Source organism: Dermacentor silvarum, chromosome 7 (assembly GCF_013339745.2).
Source record: "Dermacentor silvarum isolate Dsil-2018 chromosome 7, BIME_Dsil_1.4, whole genome shotgun sequence".
Lineage (NCBI taxonomy): Eukaryota > Metazoa > Arthropoda > Arachnida > Ixodida > Ixodidae > Dermacentor > Dermacentor silvarum.
The window spans coordinates 44,094,078-44,120,869 of NC_051160.1; the positions used below are offsets into that span (position 1 = coordinate 44,094,078).

The 26,792-nt window shown below is 45.6% G+C and overlaps 1 protein-coding gene across 6 annotated transcripts in view; it reads right to left on the minus strand.

The window, feature by feature from the left end:
• LOC119457964 (ATP-dependent RNA helicase TDRD9) overlaps nt 1–26,792 on the minus strand; it is a 106,820-nt gene that overhangs the window by 35,793 nt on the left and 44,235 nt on the right. For all 6 annotated transcript variants that reach the window (XM_049670590.1, XM_049670591.1, XM_049670594.1 and 3 more), the window contains 9 exons: nt 26,567–26,664; nt 25,197–25,328; nt 23,418–23,580; nt 21,938–22,001; nt 18,171–18,234; nt 9,428–9,646; nt 6,020–6,441; nt 4,898–4,985; nt 3,896–4,003 (listed from right to left, as the gene is read on the minus strand). In XM_049670590.1, the coding sequence (XP_049526547.1) occupies nt 3,896–4,003; nt 4,898–4,985; nt 6,020–6,441; nt 9,428–9,646; nt 18,171–18,234; nt 21,938–22,001; nt 23,418–23,580; nt 25,197–25,328; nt 26,567–26,664 (1,358 nt within the window). The remainder of the gene's footprint in view (nt 1–3,895; nt 4,004–4,897; nt 4,986–6,019; nt 6,442–9,427; nt 9,647–18,170; nt 18,235–21,937; nt 22,002–23,417; nt 23,581–25,196; nt 25,329–26,566; nt 26,665–26,792) is intronic.

Below are 26,792 nucleotides of genomic sequence, written 5' to 3' on the forward strand. Positions count from 1 at the left end.
CGTAAATGCATGCATGAGCTCTCATAGTACTATATGAAGGTAAAATTCTCCATATCTCATCTTCAACATGAAAATCAGGAGCATGCTGCCATTTTTTCATGCCGTAATTATCAGGTAAGCTTTACATTTGGATGCATGTAATTTACTAAATGTTACTCTGAACACATGAAAAGTGGGAGAACATTAAAACTCGAATACAGTGAAACCTCAGTATGGTAGAATGTCAATAATTTGAACTCTGAAGGGCCCGAAAATTTGTTCCAATTAACTGGAGTTCAAATTAAAGAAAGCTCGTTGAATGGAGGACTTACGTGCAGTGCAGCATTAGGTGGCGCATGTGCACTGAGCTAACACATGAGTAATGAGTTCCAAAGGTGCGACTTCACGGCAGTGCGGCGCGTGCCGCCGTGAAGCCTCACTTTTGGGCAAAATTTTCACTGCAGTGAAGACACACCTCAAGGTCCAAATCTATGCATAACCAGTTCGCATACTTTAGTATGAAATTTTTAAAGTGAAGCTTTCTTTGCAAACTACTTCGCGGCATCACAGGCAGCGAACGACCGCCAAGGCGCCAGAGTTTATGAAGAGAGGGTGCCGCAAGAGAGAGGGAGAGGTGGAGAGACATGTGCGTGTTTGTATTACAATTTCGGCGGCATCTGATTACATGCCAGCAGTGGCATCCACTGCAATCCTAAAGTGACTACCATAAGTGCCGCCTGTTTGAATTCTAGTCACTTTTCACCGAAAGCCTCCGTCGTGCATCTTCTCTCTCTCTCGTCTTTCTTGCCAGGCTTGCTCTGTATTATACAGTGATGTGATTGGACGAGGCCGTTTTGGAGCACCTAAATGCAAATTTCAAAGTGGAAAAATTGCCTTTGAAAGACGCAAGAGAGATTACAAAAGGAGGGAGCCCAATGGGAAACAAGAACATTTTTACAAGAATTATTTAGCTCAACATAAATAAAGTTGTGGCACTAAAACATGCGAATCCGATGCATGGCTAAGTAATGACGACCAAATTAGATGAAGCTGTGATGACGATAGTACGACCACTACAGCATCACAATGATATGACCACGAACCTAATCTCTACTTTAGCTTTCCAATTTGGAAGAGGCTGGGCGCTAAAATGGAGGGGACTGTAGAAGTGCACATAGAGAAAAAAATTTGGGGAATTTGACTACGGAAGAGCATTAGGAGTGCGCAATGCTCGCTCGCTAAGCTACACCAGCCAAAAACAGCAAAACGGCAGCAGTGCAATGAAGAGAAACAAGCTCAGTAGCATGTGCAACAACTTGCCCCCATTTAACAAAATTTTCAGCCTTTATGCACCCACCTGACTAAACCACAGGAAAGCCACATCGTGAAAAGGCTTTGCTGTACAAGCAAAATGCTTCTCCAAATAGCGTTTATTATGAAAGTTGTGTGCTCTCACCTCTTAGATATGAAAACGCCATTTCAGCCGTGGTCGGAGCCACCACATTTCAAGCACGTAGCAGCCCTACTCTCACACCCACTTTTTACTTCCTCCATGTACACACATGACGAGTGCGTGTGATTAATGATGTCGCTGGTTAGATTAGTTGGTTTATAAAATAGCAGAAAACATCTTTTGGAGCAGCTTTGGAGCACATTATCGAAAATGTATCAGGATGTAGCAGAATTGGCCGTTTGGAGCAGTTTGGAGTAATCGGAGCAGCAATCACACCAATGTGCATAGTAAAAGCTCGTTCATTCACAACTCGTTAAGTCAAAATTTTGGATAATTCAAAGTAGCCGCTGCAGTCCTTCCAACAATGTATTGAAAGCTGTATGTAATGTATCCCAATAATTCACACTGAAATCCGCACCGCCACCGATGATTCAAACTCCGCGCCATCATGGATTAGTAGAGTGCTAGTGTGCGGGAGCACATTGGCCACGCTGTTGTCGCCGTGCGCTCCGCCGATCGTTGCAGACAGCCGTTCAAAGCGGCGCGCAGGTTGCGGATCTTTCTGCGCATGCTCCGAAGAGAGACGGAATACAGCAAGTTTCTTTCTCGCTTTCCTCCCTCCAGCACCTCCCTCAAATGCGGGAGGTTGAGGCGCAATCGTCGGCACTGACGGCAAAAATGCGACAATCGTACCCACCGGACGCCATATCAGACGCCAAATCATACCGTGTCTCTCCTACTTCACGGCAGCAAGTTCAGGGTGCGTTCATTATATGAGGAAAAAAAAAAAACACTTCTTGATTGGAAAAGTGGAGGGTGCGTTCATTATGCGAGTAAATATGGTACAGTCAACTTCCAATTTTTAAAACTCCCTAGGAGCCGCGAAAACGTCCAAGAAATCGGGCTGTCTGAAAAAACAAAAACATGCCTTTTCCAACCCCCAAGCACTCAAATCGCCACCGGCACATCCGAAATAGCTCTAAAGGCCTCTATCTTTTACCAACAGCCACACACCAGCGATTCCCAACCACTCCCAATAGCACGGGGTGTCGTATTGCCTGCCAGTACACTTATTAGGCGTATCGGTGGTCGTACTGTGATAGGAGACAGCAGCTGCCCGCGGGATACCTAATCAAGGAAAGCATACTGCATCCCGTGACAACTGCCCCTTCCCACTCTTGGTATGCTTCATCGCGTGACAATGCTGTATTGAGGCGAAGCTGACTTTCGGGAACCGGCATTGCGCAACGCGCCGTGCTTTCCGAGCTCCGAAGCCATTAGCGAGGGTTACAAAGGTGGAGTTGGCGCCACTGCTAACGGCGGCACATTGTTTCAATGAAAAACACTGCACCGAACAGCAAGAAGCTAGGTAGTGAATGTCGAAGTAATTAGGCCCAGTGTTGCCACAGTGGTGGCTAGGGCTGCCAGTGGATTTGCGCGTGAGAGCGCCGGTTCGAGGCGACGACAATCAAAATGGCGGCGGTGGTGGCTTCGATTAATGCCATTTCGGACCTGCAGTCATGGCAAAAAGTAAAAAAATCAGACAGCGAAGGTTTTTTGTGTCTGAAATTTCAGACATTATTGTACGTTGACTCTACGGGTTACGGCGGTGCTGCGAAGGCGTCCGAATTATCGGGCAGTCCGAAAAATCGGGCCTGAAAATCAGTCAACGTATATCATCATGACTTTGTGGTAAACATGCTATCTTGGCTCAGAGCCAGTAACTTTGCTGCCCATAGACACCAACAAATCTGGTGCCGATACACGCAAAAGTGACCGGGAACATTACTGCTGGCATTTTGGAAAGGCTTCATGTGGTCTATGCATGGCCAGCGAGCTTCTATTCCCCTGATTTCGTTTATCTCAAAACATAGCTTATCTAGAAATTTTTTTTATACTGTTTTTAGAGCTTCGAATTACGCCTTATGAGGGTCACATATTTTTCGCCAAATGCAACCCCCCAGGGTCTGCGCAAAGCACTTCCCGATACGGCGGAGAACCAAATCACAGCTGGGATTTTCGGCTCTGTGGTGTTTGCTTGGTCACCATTGCCCATGCAAGGGCTGCTCTGTCAACGCTGACATCCTTCGTCATGTGAATGCTAGCTGCGAAGTGATCCGATTCATGTCACATGTCACGTGGCTGATTAGTCTACAATCAAGTCCATCGTGTGAATCTAGCTTTATCAGCATCACCGGAGAGGGGGGGGGGCACAGAGTTGTTAGTCGAAGATACCACATTGACGAATCGTGTATGTGCAAATGGAGACCTTGTTGAAAAGATTTAGGCATGAGTGTATGCAGCTTTTTTTCCGGGGGTAATACGCAGATTTTTCTTTTCTATTCGGGCTGTTGTAATTAGGGGTGCACGGAAAAATACGGCATGCATGCACTGCATACAAAAAAAGAAAAATGTGCACACGCCTCCCCCCCACCCACACACACAACACATAAAAATTCTCACTTTTAAGTTCTTGCCAGAGTTGTGGTTTATTATCTCGTTCATGTGCTGCTCCACAAGCTGGGATGACTGGTCCGAGTATCGGGCGTAGAAGTGGCCGCAGTCCACCACCTGCCAAACACCACAATGATGAGTGGGAGATACGCTCAGTAGTGCTGAGATGCAGTCCTTTGCAACTAATTGCTTTACTTCCTTGTTGCTTAAATCGCTATCTCTGTGGACAGCATACGGACCTCGCTGGCAACACTAACTCAATTGGGGTCATCAACTCACAGATCAATATACAGAGAAATGTGGTGGAGAAGGAAGCACGACTCAGTGGCATGAAAACTTTGTGTAACACAAAGTTCTCAGTTGTCGTGGCAACTGTAGTGGCACTATCGCCCTTTCAGACAACAACAGGGCAGGCAGCTGCAGAAACACGCAGTTATTCAGCTTAACATCAGTGAAGAAAAGGTAAAGAAAACACTGGAGTAGGTCAAGCACCTATCGCCAGCTGAAAACTTAAATCTTCTTCGCCGAACCTTCGGTTAAGAAATGCCTGTTAAGATTCGCTGTTCAATGCTCTCAAGGGTATCGTCTTTCGTCTATGCGTGGCCTAGTAATGTGGCAAACTTTTTGGGCACTGCTGTAAAAGCAGACCTCCTCGTCAGAGACGACCAAGCTCTGGGACTGGCAAAAGACGCCAAGGAGTGGCAGTTTCTTTTCACGCAAATATTTTTCATTCTGTGCTATAGAACTGGTGGGCCTGTTGTAGTAACAGAACAGATGCCAAAGTTCTGGAGACATAGCTAAGATGCGAAGGGGATCACCACATAGAGTGACGACATTAAAAGATCTGCGAGTACTGAGTGTGTTCGTTAACACAGCGCAGGAGAGCTTGGAGATTTTGAAAAGAGGCCAATGTCATGAGGTCGATGTTAAGGTACAGGAGGACCGACAAGCTTCCAAACACTGTCATGATGGAAAAAATAAAGAAAGAAGAAGGAAAAAAGCAGTGCTCACGTGAGTACAGTACATGTTGACTGTTATCTGACTCGCTGGTGGCAGAGCGACCGTCTTGAGGGTGTCCGTGCGGGGCACCACGACCAAGCTGCAGAAGAGAAAGTGACATGTTACATCATCTGCCTACAAAAACATTGGTGCCTCCTGGCACATAAAAAGAAGAAAAAAAAATTCATGCAGAAGTAACAGTCCATTCTCTTAATTTATCTCGAATAAAATCTCGAATAAAAACAAGCGAAAAGCACTTCTACGAGCACAAGGTGTGCAGCGGTCTCTCATTCGGGCAACACGGGTTTTTAGAGTTAGCTGCGATCGGTAGGCCACTTTGAAGCGCAAGCGACTTATGACATTCACGTGCAAAAAATTACTTAAGCGAACTTTTGCGCAAACGATACGGCCTCGGAGAAGCAAATAAATTCCCGATTGCTTTTCACTATCTCGGAGAAATTGTCCAAGACCTGCCGAGGTTTCAGATAAACTTCACAAAGACATATTTTAAATTTTGAATTATCGATACACCAAACTACTTCACAATCGCCTTAAAGTTAGATATACAGTCAAATCCAGATATATCGAACCCACATATAACGAATTAGTGTGTACAACGAAGTGCAGTAAAATCCCCTTGAAAATTTTTCTATAAATTTTTTATTTTGTATATCGAATCACCTATATCTCGAACGTTTTTGTGATCCCCTTCAGATTCGATATATCCGAGTTTGAATGTATTTTGGTTTGACTGTAATACGCCCAACTTACGCATGAGTTGCACCCAGCCAAGATCTCCAACACAAAACAAAGTGCAGTCCTTACACGAATAAATACAGTATGTCCGCTTAGGAAAATAACAACGCTGGATAGACAAGGACACAGGCAAAGAACAACACAACACTGGCGCTCTCTTTGCCTGCGTCCTTGTCTAACTTGCGCTGTTATTTTCCTAAACATGAATTCCCACCAACTCGCCCAAGTTTCTCTTCTAGTACAGTATGTCCGCATTTTTCTTTTTCATTAAATGGTTGTTGTAAATACCGCCGGTGTGTTATGTTTCGCACGCCCCCCTCCCCCCTTTGCTGTTGCCTCGTTCTCAGGACCTACGCCCGCAACCACCGCACCACCCACCGGTTGGACTTGAGCCGCTTCTCGGCGTCGCCATTGCCATCGCTGCCCTCGAGGCTGCGCAGCCTCTGCAGCCGCTCCAGCTTCACCTTGGCGTCCTCGGGCCGGAACAGGGACAGCTCGAGGGGCAGCCGCAGCTGACGCATCTTGATGGCCGTGTAGACCGCGGGCAGGACTCCGTCGCGGCGCTCCTTCTGCAGGAACTCGATGGCGGCGCGCGACTCCTCGAAGACTATCTTCATGCGGCTGCTGCACGGCGCGAGCAGGGAGCGCAGGGCGTGGTCGTACAGCACCCCCTGGTTCTGCGGGATGCCGTGCACCATGACCGTGCACAGGGGGTCCGTCACGAGGCCCCGGCAGCAGGTCGTCTCGTCCAGGTCCTCTTGGTAGAAGTAGTTTGGGTAGAATGCACCGCAGATCACCATCTGTGCAGGAGAGGCACGCCGGGGAAGCCCGCAACCTAAGTCCAGAGACCTACCATGCTCGCCCAATTCTAGCCCACCCCCCCAACAAACCGACTTCACGAGTTTCGCTACACCACTGCAGGGTTTGTACAGGTCTCGGAGACAGAAATTGAAGGATATTCAAGTACACCCTCCCGAATTTTAAACTATATTGCGCGAGAACACTATAATATGGTCGTACGTCGTCCTGAAGGGAACATCACATTAGACAACTCCTGCACAGAAGAGTGCGTAGCGCACTTGAGAGTACTGCCGGTCTCACTTATTATCACTATATTGCGCGAGAACACTATAATATGGTAGTACGTCGTCCTGAAGGGAATATCACATTAGACAACTCCTGCACAGAAGAGTGCGTAGCGCACTTGAGAGTACTGCCGGTCTCACTTATTATCACTATATTGCGCGAGAACACTATAATATGGTCGTACATCGTCCTGAAGGGAACATCACATTAGACAACTCCTGCACAGAAGAGTGCGTAGCGCACTTGAGAGTACTGCCGGTCTCACTTATTATCACTATATTGCGCGAGAACACTATAATATGGTCGTACGTCGTCCTGAAGGGAACATCACAGACAACTCCTGCACAGAAGAGTGCGTAGCGCACTTGAGAGTACTGCCGGTCTCACTTATTATCACTTGCGCGATGTAGTTAAAAATACGGGAGGCTGTACTTTCAAGGCCCTGTCAAAGCTTTTTTAAGGGTGCAGAACGGCATCCCATTTAGCAATCTTTTACTATAACAATGTTTCCAAGACACTATAGCTAAACTTAGAGATAACGAAGTTGGTAAAATTGGCACTTCGTCATAATGAAATTGGACATTTTATGCAAATAAGTACAGTAGCCGACATATTTTTCTTGCACGGAAGGGGCTGTAACGATTTTTGCATTATTGCACAACCAGAAAAAGAAACCAATTTCATGAGGAAAAACATTTTTTTTTTTTATTTGAGAGTCACCAACCAAAGATACGCTTTTCATACGGGTGTCGATATCTTTAGATCAATGGTACAAAACGAAGCTTTCGGACCCACTCCGTCACCGCGGCTGATAGCGTCACCCACAGTGGGATGAATTTGCACCCGCCGCAGATTAACTTCAAAGACAAAGCGTGAGGGTCGCTCGAAAAAGCAAGAGCGAACCGTCGCACCCGCTTTTGTGCCACGTAACCAATGCGGTAGCATTTCGCCACATCGCCAGCCTCACGCGCCTTTCTCCGTCTCCCTTCCACTCTTCCGAAACACGGGTACAACACTGCCAACGAAGAAGGGGTGGGAGGGAGACAGCAGAGAGTGCGAGAGAGTGTGACTGCAACAAAGGCGTGCCGCGCGAGTCAAAGGTGAATGTGGCGAAGATGTGTGGCCCGCAGGTGGGTGCAATGCCTCACTTGTTGCCCCCGCTTTGTTTATTGTACCATCGGTATGCAAAATATAAATGGCGACTTTGCTGGGTCCATGCTGATCCAGCCTTTCTAAAAAGCTGGTCACGAAATAGATCTTAGACTGTATTACTCAAGAAATTCAAGAGTATTCAGGGAAAAAAAGTGATTCCAGGTCTTTCGAGGGCCTTGAAAACATACTTTTCAATTTCAAGGGTTTTCAAGGGTTTCAAGTTGCTGTGCGCACCCTGCACTGCTGCCCCAAAGAATGCCGATTGTAGTAGTCCTTACGGGGTTGAAGTTGCAACTATCGTATGAAGCATGTTGTGTGTTGTACCATGACAAGCCCGCTTGGCCCTTTAGTTCAAAAGGCAGAGATGCGAGGATAAAAAGATTTGGTAGGAATCTGGCTGAGTAGTCGCACCACCGAACTTCCGCCTAAAATTTCATTAAAAATGTCCGCAATGGCATTGTGGAAGCTGCACGTGGCACTGTCCCCACGTGGAAGCTGCTCGCGTCTGTTCCGAGCAACCAAAAGCACTGCCAAACGCTGCCGGACTACTTGGCACTGTAACACATGTGCAGTATCCACACGCCCGTAGCTTTCCCTTCATTGCCACAGAAAGTTGTCCGCGAGTATAGTGCTGTTCTTGCTCTTTTGCGTAGCACATTTTAGGCACTCCTCGCTCGTCAAGCTCCGAAAGTTGTCCGAATTAACCGATGTGCGGCCAAATAAGTCCAAATTAACAAGAGTTTGATTGGATTGAATAATGCATACTCCAGCCGGGACCAGAAGATGTGTCCGAATTAACCGATTTTCCAAATTAATGAGGGTCGAATTACCGAGGTTTTGCTGTAACAGAGCTGCACAAGGAATAAAAAAGATACAGGGGACAGACATCAAAACATCTTAATTCGACAGAAAGTACAGTCGAACTCATTTATAGCATTACCAGTTTTGACAATGCTCGAATGTAACAATGAGCACCGTGAACTCTGGTGCATGTTGTATGGTAAAACGAATCGCTTATTAGAATAACGCTTCTTACTGCCGCGTTATTGATTATAACAAATACAGCTACAGGGTGTGTGCGCTGAAATGAAAAGGCACGTGATACCCTAGAAAAAAAAAAAGCTAACTGAGCCATCGCACATGCTGAGCTTTCTCGCCGCATCGACACTCTTGCGCACGTCTCTCCCCTCAACCTTCCATCCCTACGAAACACGAGCACCGACGGGCGTTGGCGAGGGTGACCGTCAGTGCTGTCGAGTTGTGTTTATGAGGGCTGGAAGGGAGATGGGAGAGTGGTGTGCAAGTGTGTCGATGCGATGAAAAAGCTCGACGGCTCACACTTTTTTTTTTTCTTATTTTATGAGATAAAGGTGTTTTAGAGGTGGAAGAAGCTCCAAACACTGTGTCTGAGCATGGCACGCTGAAAGAACCAGCTGACCATGTTCCGAACTCCTGATTTCGACCCAGCTGAATGTAAACGTGCAAGGCCAGAGCCGAAGCACCTGAAAACGAATGGCCGAATGCACCGTATTCGGAAGTAAAGCCCACCCGGAGAATGACGAGGTGCTGGTCCTGGTCCACCGGGGGCCGGTTGGGACGGTCGAGGCAGTGGATGTTGAACTTGACCAGCCGCATCTGGATCTCCCGCACCAGCTGCTCCACCTCGAGGAGGCGCTTAAGCTGAAGGAAGTTGCGCGAGGCCCACTCGCGCTCGTTCAGGCCCCCGCGCCTGGCGAACACGCCCTGCATCCGCATGCTCTGCCACACCTGTATAAGCGTGGGAGACGGAGGGGAGATGTGAAGCGGCAAAGCAATAACTGATTTGTAAATAAAGCAGCTAATAAAGGCCAACCGAACGCACAAACCAACTGCGTAAAAAGGCTTAGTTCCAGATAGTGTAGACATAGACCAGCCTCTGCGCAAAATTTTACATTTGAAATATTTATTTTTATTTATTACATACTGCAGACCCTTGGGTCCAAGCAGGTGGGTAGTTTCAAAAAAACAGTCATATTACAAAAAGCGACAATACAAACTGTTTGAAGATTAACACAATAACATAGATAATAAAACACAAAAGAGCAACAATAGAATCTGTTTCAAGATTAGTGCAATAAAATATGATACAACTGAATGCAAAACAACAACGGAATCTGTTCCTAGATTTTTGCAAAAATAGTGCTACAATAACAGATGTGAAATGGTGCAACAGTGATACTTCGGTGTGGTAGGAGAGACTAAGATGTCTGGATTAATTCGTTCCAATCTAAGACCGTGCGTGGAAAAAAGGAATACTTATAAGTGTCAGTTCTAGCAAAATAAGGTGTTAAAGAGTTGGGCTGATGGTGCCTTGTAGGTCTGGTTAGTTAGTAAGGGTGATAGATACGGTGATGGATCTATAGCAAGTTCGTGATTAAGAAGCATGTGAGAGGAAGTCGATTCGGAACTGTTTTCGGCGCGTTTTAAGAAGGGGAATGTCATTGGCTATCATTATATCGGATGGAGAGTCAGTTCGTGAGAATTTGTTATAAATAGATCGGACTGCTTTCCTCTGTATTCTTTCAAGACACTTAATGTTTATTTGAGTATACGAGTCCCAAACTACACTGGCGTACTCCAATTTAGGTCTGATTAAGGAATAATAGCAAAGTAGTTTAACATTGCTTGGGGTTTATGTTTATATGAAGTTTATGTATGAGGAAGCAAAGCTTTCGAAAGGCCGATGAACAAATATTGCTAACATGTATATTCCAGGATAAATTAGTTGTTAATGTAACACCTAAGTATTTGTAATTGTCAACTTTTTTCAATGACGATGGGCCAAGTCTGTAAGTAAAAGAGAGAGGTGTTTTTTTTACGTGTTAGAGGGAGGAATACAGTTTTGTCGGTGTTAACAGCTATCCCCCAATCTTTGCACCACTTCAATATGTTATTCAGGTTGTAATTCAGCTCAATTTGATCATCGGAACAAAAAACTTTTTTGAACAGAACGCAGTCATCTGCAAACAGCCAGATTTGCACACCAGGAGTTATTACATTTACAATATCATTAATATAAGCCAAGAAGAGCAGGGGGCCCAGGACACTACCCTGTGGAACCCCTGACGTGACTGGAAGACTGCCAGAAAGTTGTCCTCCAATGTCAGTGTGTTTCTTCCTGTTAGGTATGCAGAAATCCAGTTGATAACGATGTCAGGGATGCCAAGGATTTTAAGCTTTAAAATTAGTTTATCATGCGGGACCTTATCAAAAGCTTTACTAAAGTCAAGAAATATTAAGTCTATTTGGCCGTTACGATCGAGAGATAAAGCGAACAAGTGAACTACCGTTATAAGTTGGGTTACCGTAGAATACCCTTTTCGAAAGCCGTGTTGGTACTCGGTTAATGCAGCATTATTTTCCAAACATTTGTGTATACAATCAGCAATTATATGTTCTACAAGTTAACAGCATTGGGAGGTTAGTGATATTGGTCGATAATTCTGCATAAGTAACCGGTTGCCTTTCTTAAACACAGGGACAACACGGGCAGTCTTCTAGTCATTTGGAAATTCTGCTGTAATGAGTGAGACACGGAATAAAATTGCAAGAAATTTGGCAAGAATTTCAGCATATCGCTTGAGAAATACGTTAGGAATTTTGTCCGGACCACATGAGCTCTTTGTTTTCAAGTTAAGCAGCATATTAAATACACCAGCATAAGATATGAAATTTACATCTGTTAAATGGGGCGGTGTGACGTCGCATGCGCACACCGTTGAAGTGCTGAGAAATGGCACTCCGATCCGTCACTGCATTCCCGTCAACTGATATTTGCGAAACTGGTTTCTTCTTTTCTTTTATGTACTGCCAGAACTTACCAGGATCATTTTTTATGAAGTTAGGAAGCGATATCTTGAAATAATAATCTTTCGCGGTGTGAACTGCACGTGCGAGGTTGTCTTGCATCTCTCGTATTTTGTTGCACTGCGCATGCTTCTTTTTAAATCTTTTTATTCTGCGTTTCAGTTGAATGATATTCCAATTCATCCAAGGTGTTTGTTAACTTTCTTCAGTTTGTATGGGACGAAGTTAACTAGACAATAATGACACATTTCCTTGAACTTGTTCCAAAGTAATTGAATATTGGTGCTATCGAAATCACCCAAACAGGTTTGCATGTATTTGACAACGCTTGCATCATTAGCATTAGCAAAATCTTTAAAGTAGAGCGCAGAGGGGGGTTTATGCTTACGTAGTGGTACTAGTGGTAGCGATATGCTTACGAGATGGTGATCGGAGAGCCCTTGCTCGACTTTCACATTATAATCAGAGAAATCTCGACTGATGAATACCAAGTCTAACACCGAGCTCAGTGCATTTTGTACACGAGTTAGTTCATGGACTACCTGCATCAAGTTGTATCGCAACACAATTTCAAACATAATGTTGACATGTTTGTTATGTTGACTACTTGCAATAAGGCGTTCCCAATCCACTCCTGGCAGGTTAAAATCACCAAGCAGAACAATTTTGTTTCTTTCATGCATGGACATTTCTACACTCAGTCTAATATATCTGGTGGGGCATCCGGAGGTCTATAAAAAGCGTATGATGTAAAACTGTGACCCCAGTAAGAGATTTTGATGCGCAGGCATTCGAGGTCGACAATATCGTCCAGCAAAACAGCCTGAACGCTATCTTTAATTAAAATCGCTACACCACCACCCCTAGTGTGCCGGTCCTTAGATAAACTTTATAAGAAGGAGGGAAAATGTTATCGCATATTTCTTCGTTCAACCAGGTCTCTGTTAAAACAATATGCGTGGATGCGTCACGGAAAAGCTTGCAAAAGTAAGCATTTGACACCAAAACTTAAAAAAATAAAAATAAGAGTTTGCCATTACTGCTCGCCAGAAGTGATGCATGACTCGGAATGTGCAGCTCTGTGGCGTGATCATTAACATTTGGCGAAGCCTGCAGCTGCTGGCAGTGTGCTAAACAATCGCACAAGTGATGCACGAGGACTTGAGTCATAACCAGGGCTTATACAGAACATCTGACCAAAATGCAAGGAAAGTTAAAGAATTTCAAGGATGCCAAAACAAGTTATTCAAGGAAGAGTTCAAGAAACCTTACAAGTACACATGCACTGAAAAAACATCCTCTTAGCTCACATCATCTGAAATGCAATTTCTTGTAGCTAATCAGCTACAGAGTTGGACACATGCTTCAAGCTCTTCAGGTTGCACTTAGAAGTTACCTTTTCCATTGTAATGACATCTATTGCCTTCTGGCATGGTGGTTATTAGTGTTCAATTTAAGCCAAAGATACTCGTCGTGTTAATGCCAGATGGCCGAAAATTCCTTTCCACCAGGCATTTCTAGAGTCTATGGCATGAAAATGGAGCCATGATGGCTGCGGTGTGAACCAACCAGCAATACAACAAAATGGTGGCAAGACTTTGATAGCTTGATCTGGCTTTGTCACTCCACGATGGCAATGATGATACGAGCCTGTCGTTGGCGGCTGTGGACACGCCACATTGCAATCCATTTAGCAACACGCCCAAAATAAAATAATTTGGAATCGTTTCCCGATGGATAGTGTGCACAGCATAGCCCCTATGCAGATATTGTTACAAGCAAATCTTCAAAAGTTGCCCTCAACCCCAGCTTTTATGGAATTCAATAAGTGCATTTACAGTCAAACCTCGATATAATGAACCTCGATTTAACGAAATTCTCAATGTAACAAACTATTTTTATTTCCCCATCTTAGTTCTACAGTCAATCCCGCATATATCAAACTCGCAAAAAAAAACAGGAATTAAATCGATATATCGAGTAATTCGATATAGAATATTTAAAGAATTTGACAATGTACAAAACGCACCTCATTAAAAAAGTGTTCTTTACTTCCCAAATACATGTGCGACGGGCATATTAGCGCGAGAAAAAGGTGCCGATCTGCTTTTTCATTTCTAAAGCATTGTTGAGCAGACACTTTTCAACATTGTCGAGTGACTCGGAAAAGCTGAGCCCACAGCCTTCTATGGACGCGCAGTGGCGACAAACAACGCTCAGTGCATGAAGTGCATCGCAACATGTGGGCAGGTCGGAACTGGCTGGGTCCTCGCAGTTACTGTCGCCGGCAAGATCCCTAGCCAGATCGGCAACGATGTCTTCGTCGGCAAGCTCTCCGGTGGTCGCAACATGGTCGTCGACGGTGACGAAGTCTGTCACTGCAGTTCCATTACAAACGGCACCCGGGAACTCAGACAGCTGGCTAAACAGATCAAGTTCCTCAATTGGTTCATCGCTATTTTCGGATGAGCTTGTGCCAGCCTCACCGAAAACACCGAGTCCACAATGACAGAAGCAATTCTGCATTGTTTCTTTTTTGACGTCATTCCACGACGCATTCAGCATCGTTATTGCGCCCAGGAGGTCAATTTTCAACTCCTGGCTAGTGCGAAGGTTTAGCAAAGGCCGTTGCACAAGGCGCTTTCTATAGCCTGCCTTCAGTGCATGAATGACACCTTGGTCCAGTGTTGCCAGATTGGGCTATTTGTAGCCAAATTGGGCTACTTAAATTTTCGTTTGGCTGTGTTTTATATGGGTTGGCTATGTGGCTATTTTTGAGCTACATTGTTATGTGGATCAGAAATCGTAAAAAAATTGTGTTTCAATATTCGCGGTACGTTTGACCAGCTGTTGGTGCAACCTTTTTCTGCTTGTTTCCCCATCTGCGTCCATGGCGAAGCACGATGCGACGGCTTTTGTACTTTTGTGCTAGAATCCCATTTCTACATCCGCCCGTTACAAAGGGAAGAGCACCATACGATCATCATCATCATCAGTATCATCAAATTATTTTACATTTCTTTATGTACTGTTTGTTTTTATATTTGATGTTTATATATGTGATAATTGATGGAGTTTACAATTCTTAACCTTCGAAATGTGATATGAGGGACACTGTATTGTAGAGAAGAGAGAGAAATAAACTTTTATTTTCCGAAATGGTAATCCGAGTCAGGACCCGGTTCACCTTATGTAGGAGGATTCCGTATTCCAGAAACCCTCTGGCTTGGGCTGCCTCCTTGGCCCGGGCGACAAGACTGCGTTGGTCGTCCAGGTCATCAGAGGAAAGCTTCGCCTCGCACGTTTCAGTGGTGGTATTGAAGTGCGCTGAGTTGGGGTGCTCTTCTTGTCTTGTGTCGTATTGTTGAGCTTGTGAGCTGGGGTCTGGGGATGTGTCACGCAGTGGGCAATCCTGGACCATGTGTTGCAGGGTGTCTGGGACATCACAGTGGGTGCATATGTATGAGTACTGCGTAGGATAGAGTCTGTGCATGATTATTCCGTGTACATAGGTGTTTGTAGGCGACGGAGGATGACTTCTTCCTCTTTGCTCAGCTTCTTGTGTGGTGATGGATACGTTCTTCTGCTGAGTCGGTGGTGTTGCAGAAGCTCCGAGTACTTTAGGGCGATGTCATCACCGTTGGTGGCCGGCCTAGTGTGGAATGGCAGGAAAGCCCGGCTGGTATGTTCGCGGGCAGCGGCGTGTGCCGCCTCATTTCCTGTCATACCCTGATGGCCTGGAATCCAGTTGATGTGGGTGTCGGGGAGCGGGGCGTGTGCGATGTGATTTTGAAGTATCTTGAGTGTGGTTGCTGATATGCGTCCTTTTTGATAGTTGCGAGCTGCTGCTGTAGAGCTTCAGATAATTTTATACCCCAGCCACTGGGATAGCCTGGTGAATTATTTGATTTGACATTTTGGGTTCGTGTGTTTTATCTATTTAATCAACCACTTTGCTTGGGCATGTGCTTGATACTCCATGTGTTTAACTACTTGACAGTCAAACACATGGTTTGGCCGTGTATTTGATGCTCTCGAATAGTACTTTAACTTTCACATAAAAAAAATGTTACTAGTTTGTTTCCATGACTCATTTTATTGCCATTTTATGCTAGCAGACATGATGGCTACATTTTGGCTACAAGCTACCGAGGCCTGACTGCATGGTTGGCTACTTTTGGGCTATAATATCCATCTGTTTTGGCTATGTCACACTGCACCATCTGGCAACACTGCCTTTGTCTAGAGGCTGCAGCACCGAGGTTGTGTTCGGCGGCAGGAAACGAAGCTCGATATTGCTGACGCTTACCTTACAACGGTGCGCAGAGCAATTATCAACGAGTAAGCAGATTTTTCTGCCTTCTCTTACCAAGTCATCGTCCCAGGACTTAAGCCAGTTGCCAAAAAGCTCGCTTGTCATCCAAGCTTTCCCGTTGGACCTGTAGATCACCGGAACAGAAAGCTCATTCTTCAGGCCCCGCGAGGATTTGCTCTTTCCGATCACGAGCGGTTGAAGCTTGGTCGATCCATCGACGTTGGTGGCGACCAACACCGATATTCGGGCTTTGTTAACTTTCCGGCCGTGGGATTTGTCATCGCGACATGCCAGCGTTTTGTTCAGCAGCATTTGCCAGAACAAAGCAGTTTCATCAGCATTAAATATATCACAGGGATGGTACCTTGTCACGATGTCGCTCCAATTCTCTTCAATCCACTTCTGCACGCTGCTGACATCCACCGCGTGGCTTTCTCTGGTGACAGCCCGGCCGACAATGCTGTGACGCTCTTTAAAAACGCTGCAGCCAACCTGAGCCGCCTTTGAAGTCGGGTCTGTTCAGAAGGAAAGCCAAATCCTTCGCTTTCTGTTCAATTATGGGGCCAGAAATAGGGATGTTTCGGGACCTAACATCAATGAACCACTTGTACACTGCTGCCTCCATGTCTTCATATGCAGCCGTGCGTACTCATTGGGCGCCGGTAGCACCTAGTCTCTTGTCCGCCTTAGCCCTAACGTCGGCCTTATTTTTCCGTATCGTACTCAGCGTACTTCTTGGGATGCTGTATGCTGCAGCAACATCCGACTTCTTTTCTCCGCGTTCAACACTGCTGATGATTTCCAGCTTTGCAGATATTGGCAGGTTCTGCCGTTTCACGGCAGCCATCTCTTCCGGAGCGGACACACACTGCATTCCAAGGATGCGACTACGCACACAATAACAAATGACAGAACACTGAAGCAGTCGAGCCGATCGCATGCAAGCGCACGTGGCCATGAGTGAGAGAGAGAGAGTAGTCGAACCACTTTTTCTAGGGGGTGGCTATCCGAGGGAGCGAAAGCAGCGCCACATGCGCCCAGTTGGGCTAAACCACTTGTCTGGGGGGGGGGGGGGGTGCAAGGAGTAATGGCGGCTTGCCCGGCTGCCGCGCGGCAAAGCCAACTTCTGGGGTAGTTTTGCGCTGCTTGAAGTTCGATATATCGATAGCGGCTGTTATTTTTGTTCGATGTAACCATACTTTTTGCTGTATATTCTCATTGTAAGATTACGGTGTTAAAAAATGCGCGATATATGGGGTAATTCTATGTAAACGGGTTCGATATAGTCGGGTTCGACTGTATTGAATTAACGAAACCTCGATATAACGAAGTTTTTCGCTGCAAGTACAACTATGTTATATCAAGGTTTGACTATTTTTAAAGCGTTTTAAGAGGTGTACGAACCCTGGTCATATCGCTAACCACCAGGTGCGTAGGTCGTCTCCTTAGGTGCTATTTAAAAGCTTCTAATTAGAAATGAGACAATTACCAACCCTGCACCTTTGCCGTGAGTGCTTCAATAGTACTCCAACAGTACGTACCACTTATTTATGAAAAACTTAGGGAAAATGAAACTTTGTTGCAGTTAGTTGGCCTTTAATTGCAAAGAGCGGGAAAACAAAGCAATGCAAAACACACACACACAATGAAAAACGTGAATGTAATAATACTGGTGTCACAAAACTTAATACATGATCTGCCGTATTTAGTCGTGTGGGCTTGAACATTTTTACTTCAGATTTTATTTTAGAGGGTGTGAGTTGTGAGCCTCACAGGACGTAGGCTTATGGCTACCGACTGAAGTCTCAAAATACCCAAGGACTGTATGCAGAATAACGCAACTACCGGTGGCGGGACCATGAACATTTTTTAAACAATCGTCTCATAGCTTCCACAGCCTTCGTCAGACGAGCTGGCCTCATTGGCGCCCACCAAAAGCTGCTCCCTGCCGTCCTTACTGATTGAGACTCCCGTCACCTTGAGGCTCTCGACAGTCTCGAACAAAATTGTGCACCGCGCGTCAGGTATCCGCAGGCACACTTTTCACACACTTTTTTCGTGTGCCCGAAAGTATGATGCAGCTAAACAAGCTCAACGACATGTTTGAAACCCACACAAGCACAGTCATACCTTGTAGGCCTTCAGCATGGCCAAGCAGTCACTGAACGATCCCTCCGCCCATGCCATGCGAGATCTAGAAGGAAGACAGAGACAAGAAGTCAAGCCTGACTTAACAATGTTCACAACAGTTTCGACATTCGAGGTACGCTGCTTAACCCATTCGCTTCCACAGCCGGAAATTCGCCAGCCACTCAAAGAACGGCTGTTTCAGGCTATTTTTTCACAGATGGCAGCACATTGCAGGCTATTTCCTAGTTTTGGGTTTCGTACACTACATAAACATGTTTGTCTACACTTTCAGCAGGAGTAGTGTATAAAACAATGGAAAGATTCCTGCTTGCCAGACTCCGTTTTGTTGTCGTAGCCGTTGCAGCCAGAGTACCAGGATCAAAAAGAAAGCGTACAGGCTTTCGAGTGAGTTCATTTGTTTTTTGGTTTTTTTTTATCAGCACATACCACCGAAAACTAAAGCAGAACCCTTCTATGCCGTGCTTAGTTTTCGAGGTCCAAGTTCAAAAGCTCAAGAGGCATTCCAAATGAAAAAAAAAATTCAAAAGTGCACTTTGCATTCCTGCTCGTTTAAACTTATTGTGCTCACTTTCTAGTTTATTGCATCTAAAGCGGAAGCCTTTTGGGAACAAAATAAATCAGACATTTTGTAAATGCGATGTTTGTAGCAAATTTTAGAGCTATTTTCTTATAATGCAGAACACCAGGCGCAGTGGAAGCGAAGGTGTTTAATGACACTGATGATTCGGCATGAAATTCAAAACAAGGGAAGCTTGGCTATCCTTTTACTCGCTAGTAATGGAAACTTGTTCTACCAAATGAATGAATATAGAGGTTTAAAAGAACCTTTTGGCGCTCTCAACTCATTTAGGGTTGCTCTTAAAGGGCCCCTAAACCACCTGATATTTTTTTAATATTTCAAGTAAACACGCACATAGAGTTCGGAATGCCGTCACGATCAACGATGCCAAACGCTGCAGCGCTACGCACCTGCGGGCGCACCACAATATAAAAAAAACAATGCCGTCCTCCTCTCCTGGCCTTTCCGGTATCCCCAGCAGTCGTCACGATGTCACGAGGGTGCATCTGGTGATGTCAATGACTTCCGGTTTGTCTGCTAGCAGGTACGCGCGCGCTCTGCTCTTCCTCGTCGTGTTGCTCGCTTGTGCGCCCTTGCAAATCGGTAATTACAGCCCGCAACGCAAGTGCCAAATCACTCACGTTCCAACACAGTCGTGCTTATCGGTCTGATTAGCTGTGCAAACAGAGTCTCACGGTGTTGGCCTTTCTACATGTGCGCGCAACACAGGGTCCATAGCGGCACACTTCGCATGAGCACGGGCCGGCACGGCAGCAACAGCGGGTAGCCGAGAAGCACTGAGTCGCGGCTAAGGCTTGTCCACGTTACCGGCACGGTAAATAGCCGCACGCCATGACGGCGGTTTTGCTCGCGAATGGCAAGATTTCCTTGCCATAGAGAGGATGAGACGGGGACCAATTTGTGTGGCAGCCTCATCAATTTGTGTGGCAGTCGCTGATCGCTCGACGGCGCCGATAACGTTGCTAGGCCTTCTTTGGTTCACTTCAAAGCTAAAGCGAACAGCGCTTCGAAATAAATCGCTGACGCTCACAAGCCACAATATTTTGTTACCGTTGTTGTCGCTCTTCGTAATAATTGTACATAGAGAAGAAAATACGCCGATATTAGTGGCGCCGTCGGCTGCGATGCGAGCACAGATGAGGCGGTCGTCTGCCATCAGTAGCCGTGCACTACAGCTGAGCTCGACAAGTACCGGAGCTCTCGTTCGTGTTTCACAGTTGACAGTGGATATCGTTTTTCATAAAATGTACAATTTACACATCACTTTATCTAGGGGAAAGTAATTTGCTTGGAATAGAAGCTGCAGCCAATGTTTGCGTCGCCGGTGGCGGAGGCGCGCAGCTTCGCGGTCGTTGATTGGTCCATCGGTCGTGCAGTGGGCGGTGCGCCGGCTGAACTGCCGTCTACTTTGGACACCTCTCGTGCGGCAGACGTTCTACGGCACTGGGGGCCGGTTATTTGCCGCTGGCCTAGATGTGCCTTAACCAGAAGTGGGCAGTGTTTTGAGAAGCGCGTTCGCGATAACGTATGTCCCGTGACATTTGGAGGAGCACTCGGCGAGGAGGAAAGAGCAGCCGACGAGGAGAGTAGCGAAGAAAAGAGCGAAACGAGCGAGGGCCGTGTTTCAATCATCAAACACGTGTAACTCCGCTATTACGGCACCATTTCGAAAAATTCTCGCGGCTACAAGTTCATTACTCATTAATCCAAAATTTTCGATAGACAAATATGCACAAAAAATGTCAAAACGTACCTACACTCATGCACAACTGCAACACCACAACTAAATTTCGACCTCTGGGTGGTTTAGGCCCCTTTAAGAGAATTGACTCAGGGCCAGCTAAAATTTCCCAATACAGTAAAAGCTCGTTAATTCACAACTCGTTAATTCCAAATTTTCGATAGACAAAAACGCACAAAAAATGTCAAAACGTACCGTTGATTCATTTCGCAGTGTCTGCTTGATTCTAAGATGCCCCCGAATCAAACGCATGCCCTCTTTCTAAGAGTCCCAAGTAGAAAACTAACGCAGAGATAACATTAAAGCTCTCCTAAAAAAAGTAGAAATCTAATGCGCACCTGATTTTTTAGGAAGAAATATGGCCAAGAGTCTAATATGTGTTGTATAATGGCGGCCGGTTTTCTAAACTCAGCTTAGCCACACAATTCGTTAAAGTGAGCTTTGCCGCAATACCGCCATGTTATGCAGCAAAGTATACGAACGCTGCAAAGGCGATTTTTGGACCAACTTTGACCCAACTTGTTTCAACTCGACTAACGGTGAGCGTTAGAATTGGGCAAATACTGCGATCATACATTGTGAGCTTGAAATCTTGCTTGAATATCTGCCTAGGACAGGCTGAAAATGGGCTTTTTCGACTAACATTGGCATGTGTCCAACACATTCACTGTTCCCTATGCTCTGCCGAGACAGACGCTGCCAGTAAAGAAAGGGTCACATTGGGGTCACCATAGGGGTCTTGTGCATGTACGCCGCCTAGTTAAGTTCCAGCGAAGGTCAATTTTAGGTTGAAGTAGCGTAAGTTTGGGCTCATAAATATGCATGGGTGCTGGCCGAGACCTTCGGTCGAGATCGAATCAACCGAAAAATCGAATTAACTGTAGTTGGATTAACAGAGGCCTACTATATACACGTCGTGGACGTCACGCATGCACCGGGCATCACCGGAGTACCCATGGCATGAAATAACATTACATATGATAACAAATGGAACGATAATGCCACAGACTTAGCACAAAGCTAAAGAGGAGACCCAATATGAGTTTCTCAGAAAGAAAGCTTTTCCAAGGAAAAGCATTGATTTTAGGTTTGAACCCCAGAGCAGGAGGATTCTTTAAAGCTGCAAAGCTTTTTCTAAAAATAAAAAGCTGTTTGGGTTTCTTTAGTAGCTTTGTGCCACACTTGGGTAGATGACAATTTTTCTCTTTCATGCCGCAGTGCGTACAACATGCATCTCACAAGGCTTGTGCACAGTTGATCAGCTTTCTTCCAATACTCGGCACACCTTCAGGCATCAAAATTTCTACGCACAATAATTTTTGCAAACAGTAGGTGATAATACACGAGTGATGGGGCTCAATAAACCTGTGCGCGTGTGCTCATGTGTGTACATGTGTCTGTGCCTGGATGCATGAGAGTACTTACTTGTATGCTTCAAGCATCTTCTGGAAGGGCCTCGAAAACATGGACTGGATTGAGAGGCACGCCGCTGTATACGGGAGAGAGCAGAAGAAAAAAATAAACAGGAAGACATAGAAACTGAACAACTTAAACGTAAGCTAAAGCTACACTAAAATGTGGCAAGTTAGAGAAATTACATTTGATGCTTGCTAACATGTACTTAAAAAAAAATGCTTGCGCATTGCGATCGAATAGGAAACCAAAGCCTGATTTGGGACACTGGCAACAGCCCACCGTTTCAGCCAGCATCTGTGCCCTTATAAGATGGCAACAGAATAAATTTTTGCTTGTCAAGGCACTGACCATGGCTGGGCCATTCACTGAAGGTACCAATATTAGAAAAATTGAATATTCGAGAAACTGAATATCCGATATTCGATTCACAATTGAAATTATTAGAATTTTCGCTATTCAATTCGAAATCGAATACAGTAGTCGAATTTTTCGGACTCCAAATACTCGAACTTGATGGATATTGCGGACTTCATAAATGCATCGTCAGGGTTCCCATAGAGCTAATGCATTTTTGTGAACAGTCCTTAGGACGAATTTAGGCCCCAATGATAGATTTTCCGGACTAAATCGATCGTTCTGAGCCACACTACCCGATTTTGGAGGCCGCCATGTTGGATTTTCTGCTGGTTTGGCCAGGTTTGGCTTCTAGTGGCCTCCTCTATAGCCTCCAAGACTGGGAGGTGCACGCTATGAATAGAAAGCGCGCGCCATCCCCTGTCTCTGAGGCCATGGCCACTCTTCCTTGCCGGACAAAACACACAGGGGACAGCACTTTCTTTTTTCTATCTCTGTTCGGTCAGAACTATGTCATAATCACTTAATGCAGGATTTCGCTTGCTATTTTGCACACGGTGTTGTCCACAGGGCAGGCGTGTCTCGGAGACGACGTCGCATCTTTGTGTGTGCGGCTTCGCATTTATGTGATAGGCGCCACCACCTGTGCATTCCTGAGAGCCGAGTGGTGCGAAGAAATCTGGCTCATTTCTTAGAAAGTGGCAACGCTCTTGTCTACTCAATACGGAGACGACGTCACTCTTGCACAAATCCAAGAAAATCTGATCGCCTCTGAGCGTAGTATGCAGCAGGGCATTATTAGAGATTTTTTAAAGCCGTTCTAAGTCTAATAAATGTAATCTTTTGAGGGGGGGGGGGGGGGGCTGAGCTAGTATTTCGGATCGTTCGATTTTTCGGACTATTTTTCGTTCCCGCGAGATCACAAAATGTGGGCTGTGACTTTATTCATGTATTCACACACCCCTAAAATAAAATTACATTCTGTGAAGGCAAAAATCAGACGCACACTTTCTTTCTGGTTATGAAATGTGATGAGCATTATATTTCAACTCCATGCATGTTACATTTGGGGACACGTTAGACGCTAATGCATACGGTATGTATGAACCGATGACAAAGCCAAATCCACACTCACCCATGATGATGCAGTCCTCCATCACACCAAAGACGAACCCAAGCAGGATCATCTTGCTGAGGCAGACGTCCATGGGCAGTTGGGCCATGACCTTGCCCACAAAGGTGAGCTCGCCATCATAAGGGTAGAAGGTGCCGCCAATAACTGTCGTCAAGGCGCTCACCTACAAAGAATGTCACGCAAAGGTCAGTAAAACCTGCCTATCAAGTTCTTTATACCCTCGAACCTCAATATAACAAAGCTGAAGGGAGAGCTGAAATTGCTCCGTTATATCCACAACTTCGTTATACAGTAAAAGCTCGTTAATTCGAAAAATTGGTTAATTCAGACTAATCCTCTGGTCCCGGCTGGCATATGCATTATTCAATGCAATCAAACTCTTGTTAATACGGACTTATGTGGCCGCACATCAGTTAATTCGGAGAACTTTCGGAGCTCGGCGAGCGAGGAGCACCGCAAATGTGCGACGCTAAAGTGGAAAAATGGCGCTTGCGCCCAACCGAAACGAAGCAGCTGAGTCCGCGTCGCCATAGTCATCAGCGGAAATTGTACGGGAATGACAGCAACGCTGGAACGCTTCGTGCCTATTTGTGTCTTTAAAGCCTGTATTCTTGCGTTTACCACCGCGTTGGCCGTGGGCTTTCATAATTGCGTAGTCGTCATCAACGATCGCGTTGATAGCGACCGCAGTTGCGGCGAACAGTAGTTTCGTTTTTACTCGGTACCCGCGTTGGCCAAGTGCCTAAATAACTGCGTAGTCGGCATGGATGATAGCACAGATAGCGACCGCGGATTTGTCCGCAGTTGTTGCAGTGAATGGTAGTTTCGTTCATACTCGGTGCATGCGTCGGGCACGTGCAAAGTCAGGCGCAAAGTCGCCGTTCATGATCACGTCGATAGCAGCCGATAACGTCCTGCGTCAGCAGTTTCTTCGAATGGGGCATCTTGGCAGGAAGTTTAGACATGCCCATTCGGCGAGAATCGTTGCAGCGTGAAACGCTGACATTCGTTGAGCTCGTGGGGCCCAAGCTGCCCAAGATGAGAACTGTCATTTTAAGACTGCCATGGGAAACCAAATTGAAATCTAGCTGGTGGGAAACGCCGAAATAAATCCCACAATGCTGCCAGAGCAAAACAAGACACTCATTTCAGGCTGCCTGCAGCAGGGGAACGGCGGCGCGTTTGGGTTATCACCTATTCAAAACTTCCTGCGCCCCATGCACCCTCTCAAACTGATGCTTATTGCAATAGCTTGGCGGCAATAGCTGTGAATGGCAACATGCAACGACCTATGAAGAGATCTGCTGGTATCGGAACAGGAAACCCGAGTGGCGTGGCAGAATTTTCACGTGACACGGGCAGGTGAGTTCTGCGGAGAAGCTGCCATTGCAGGCGTCTACTGATCTCGACCGCACGTTCCTCACCTTTTCTTGCTTACATGGGGTATAGCGACTGGAAAACGTATCATAGGATTGCAGTTTGAAGACACGTTGGAGCCGAAAGATGACATTTTCCGGCAGCAAATTAACCGGTAAGAAACAAGCGTAACTGTATTGGGTCATTTCTTGCATTCTCAACTGCGAACGTTGACATCGGAAAATCGTACGAAACTAGATCGTGTCGACTAGGTTCTACTGTAATATGCGTGCTGATTTAGTCAGCATTTGTTTATTCTTCGTTTGATACCCTCGATAATTTGACATTCGACTAATTCGATTATTTCTTTTGATCCCATGAAATCCGAATTAACGAGCTTTTAGTAAATAAAAAAAAACCAACCTCCTTGAGGACCAGAATGGCTCGCTCAATGTCACCCAGGTCTGGCGGGTCCAGACAGAGGCCCAGCATGGCCCGAGGCTCGTCCAGTGCCAGCTTCTTCACCTTCAGCACAGTCAGCTCCAAGGGGCAGCGCTGCAGTAAGAAACGGGGCAACGCAACGTAATGCAGCCTAACGCAAGAGCACAATCAAAACATGCAACTCTCTTGTGTAACGTTGCAAGTGAAATCAGACATAAGCTTTGTGCCCCTAGAAGACCGCCAATGCAGGGCAAAAATAAAGTTTAAAATGTCTGAATGAATACATACAAACACCACACACACTTTGCGCACATGTTTATTGCAAAACCTTGCTACAGTGTTCACGTCACATTTAACCGCATGGTTCGTAGCAGCTTTTGTAGAAAAAAAAAAACATTTAAGGAATTTTTGAGGATATGCAAGGTTCTGACAAAGTATTTTCAAGAACAAAAGATAACACTTTTGTTTGACACAAATGAAACATTTGTGTTTTAACGATTTACACTTTAACAAAAGAAAGCTAAGAAGAAGAAGAAGAAATAGCACAGCTCTTGGCCACAAACCTCCGAAGTAGATTGGGTTGACTTGCCTTTTGGTTTGCGTCAATCTTGTTGGATATCCACTAAGCTTGCCGAAAGACTATATTGCAAGTGTTTTTCAAGCACTTGGTGAAAATGAAGCGTGTCTGCAAAATGCCTAATAATTGGCATTTCAAGTATTTCGTGATTTTCCAAAGTTTCAAAGGCCACTGCAAACTATTCCTGGTACTACAATGTACATTACTTGGCACAAGCACAACTAACAGTTCTCCATTAGACATTCATAGACATTTTTCAGCAGAGGCTACGAGACACTGTCACTTTGGGTTGTCAACCCACAAGCTCTGCAAATAACCCTTCCTAATGCATGGCATTTGCATGCACCCATTTAACACTGTGGAAGTGGCATTAACCCTGTGCCACTGGACAACCATGGAATGTTATACACTGCAGCACAAGTAAAAAAAAAATTTGATGGAGATCAATGGGATTCATGCGACAGTGATGCATTAGCATTAGTTTTCCCCTGTTTTGTCCATTTTGTGCGGAATGCCGAGACGCGCTAGACTGTTCGTTACGTAGCCTTGCATTCTGCTGTCGACGCTCCTGAGCAGGATCACTCGTACCACTCGTACCACTCGTAGAAGGGCGCAGCGTCCATAGTCTCCTTCCACTTAAAGTCGGCCTCCTCTCCATTCTTCTCTGTGGCCATACAGAAGCCGATAGACGGGTTTTTATCCGCATGAATGATCTGATGCTAACTTACAAAAAAAAAGTATGTGGAAGAGAAAGCAGCGAGGTGCAGATACAAACCTGCATTTCAGGTATGCCATACTCGGGCAGCACGTCCCTGTAGAAGGGCTCAGGTATCATGCGGTAGAGGCGACCTTCAGACACACGACCGGCACGACCTGTATTTGAGAGAACAAAGAGGGGAAAAGAATCTCTTTGGGTCTTCCGTCCAGCAAATGTTTCCTGTCGAGTTGAACACAGTCCTCAAGAGAACAAAACGATGCATGGTTTGCACTGTACAGCTACC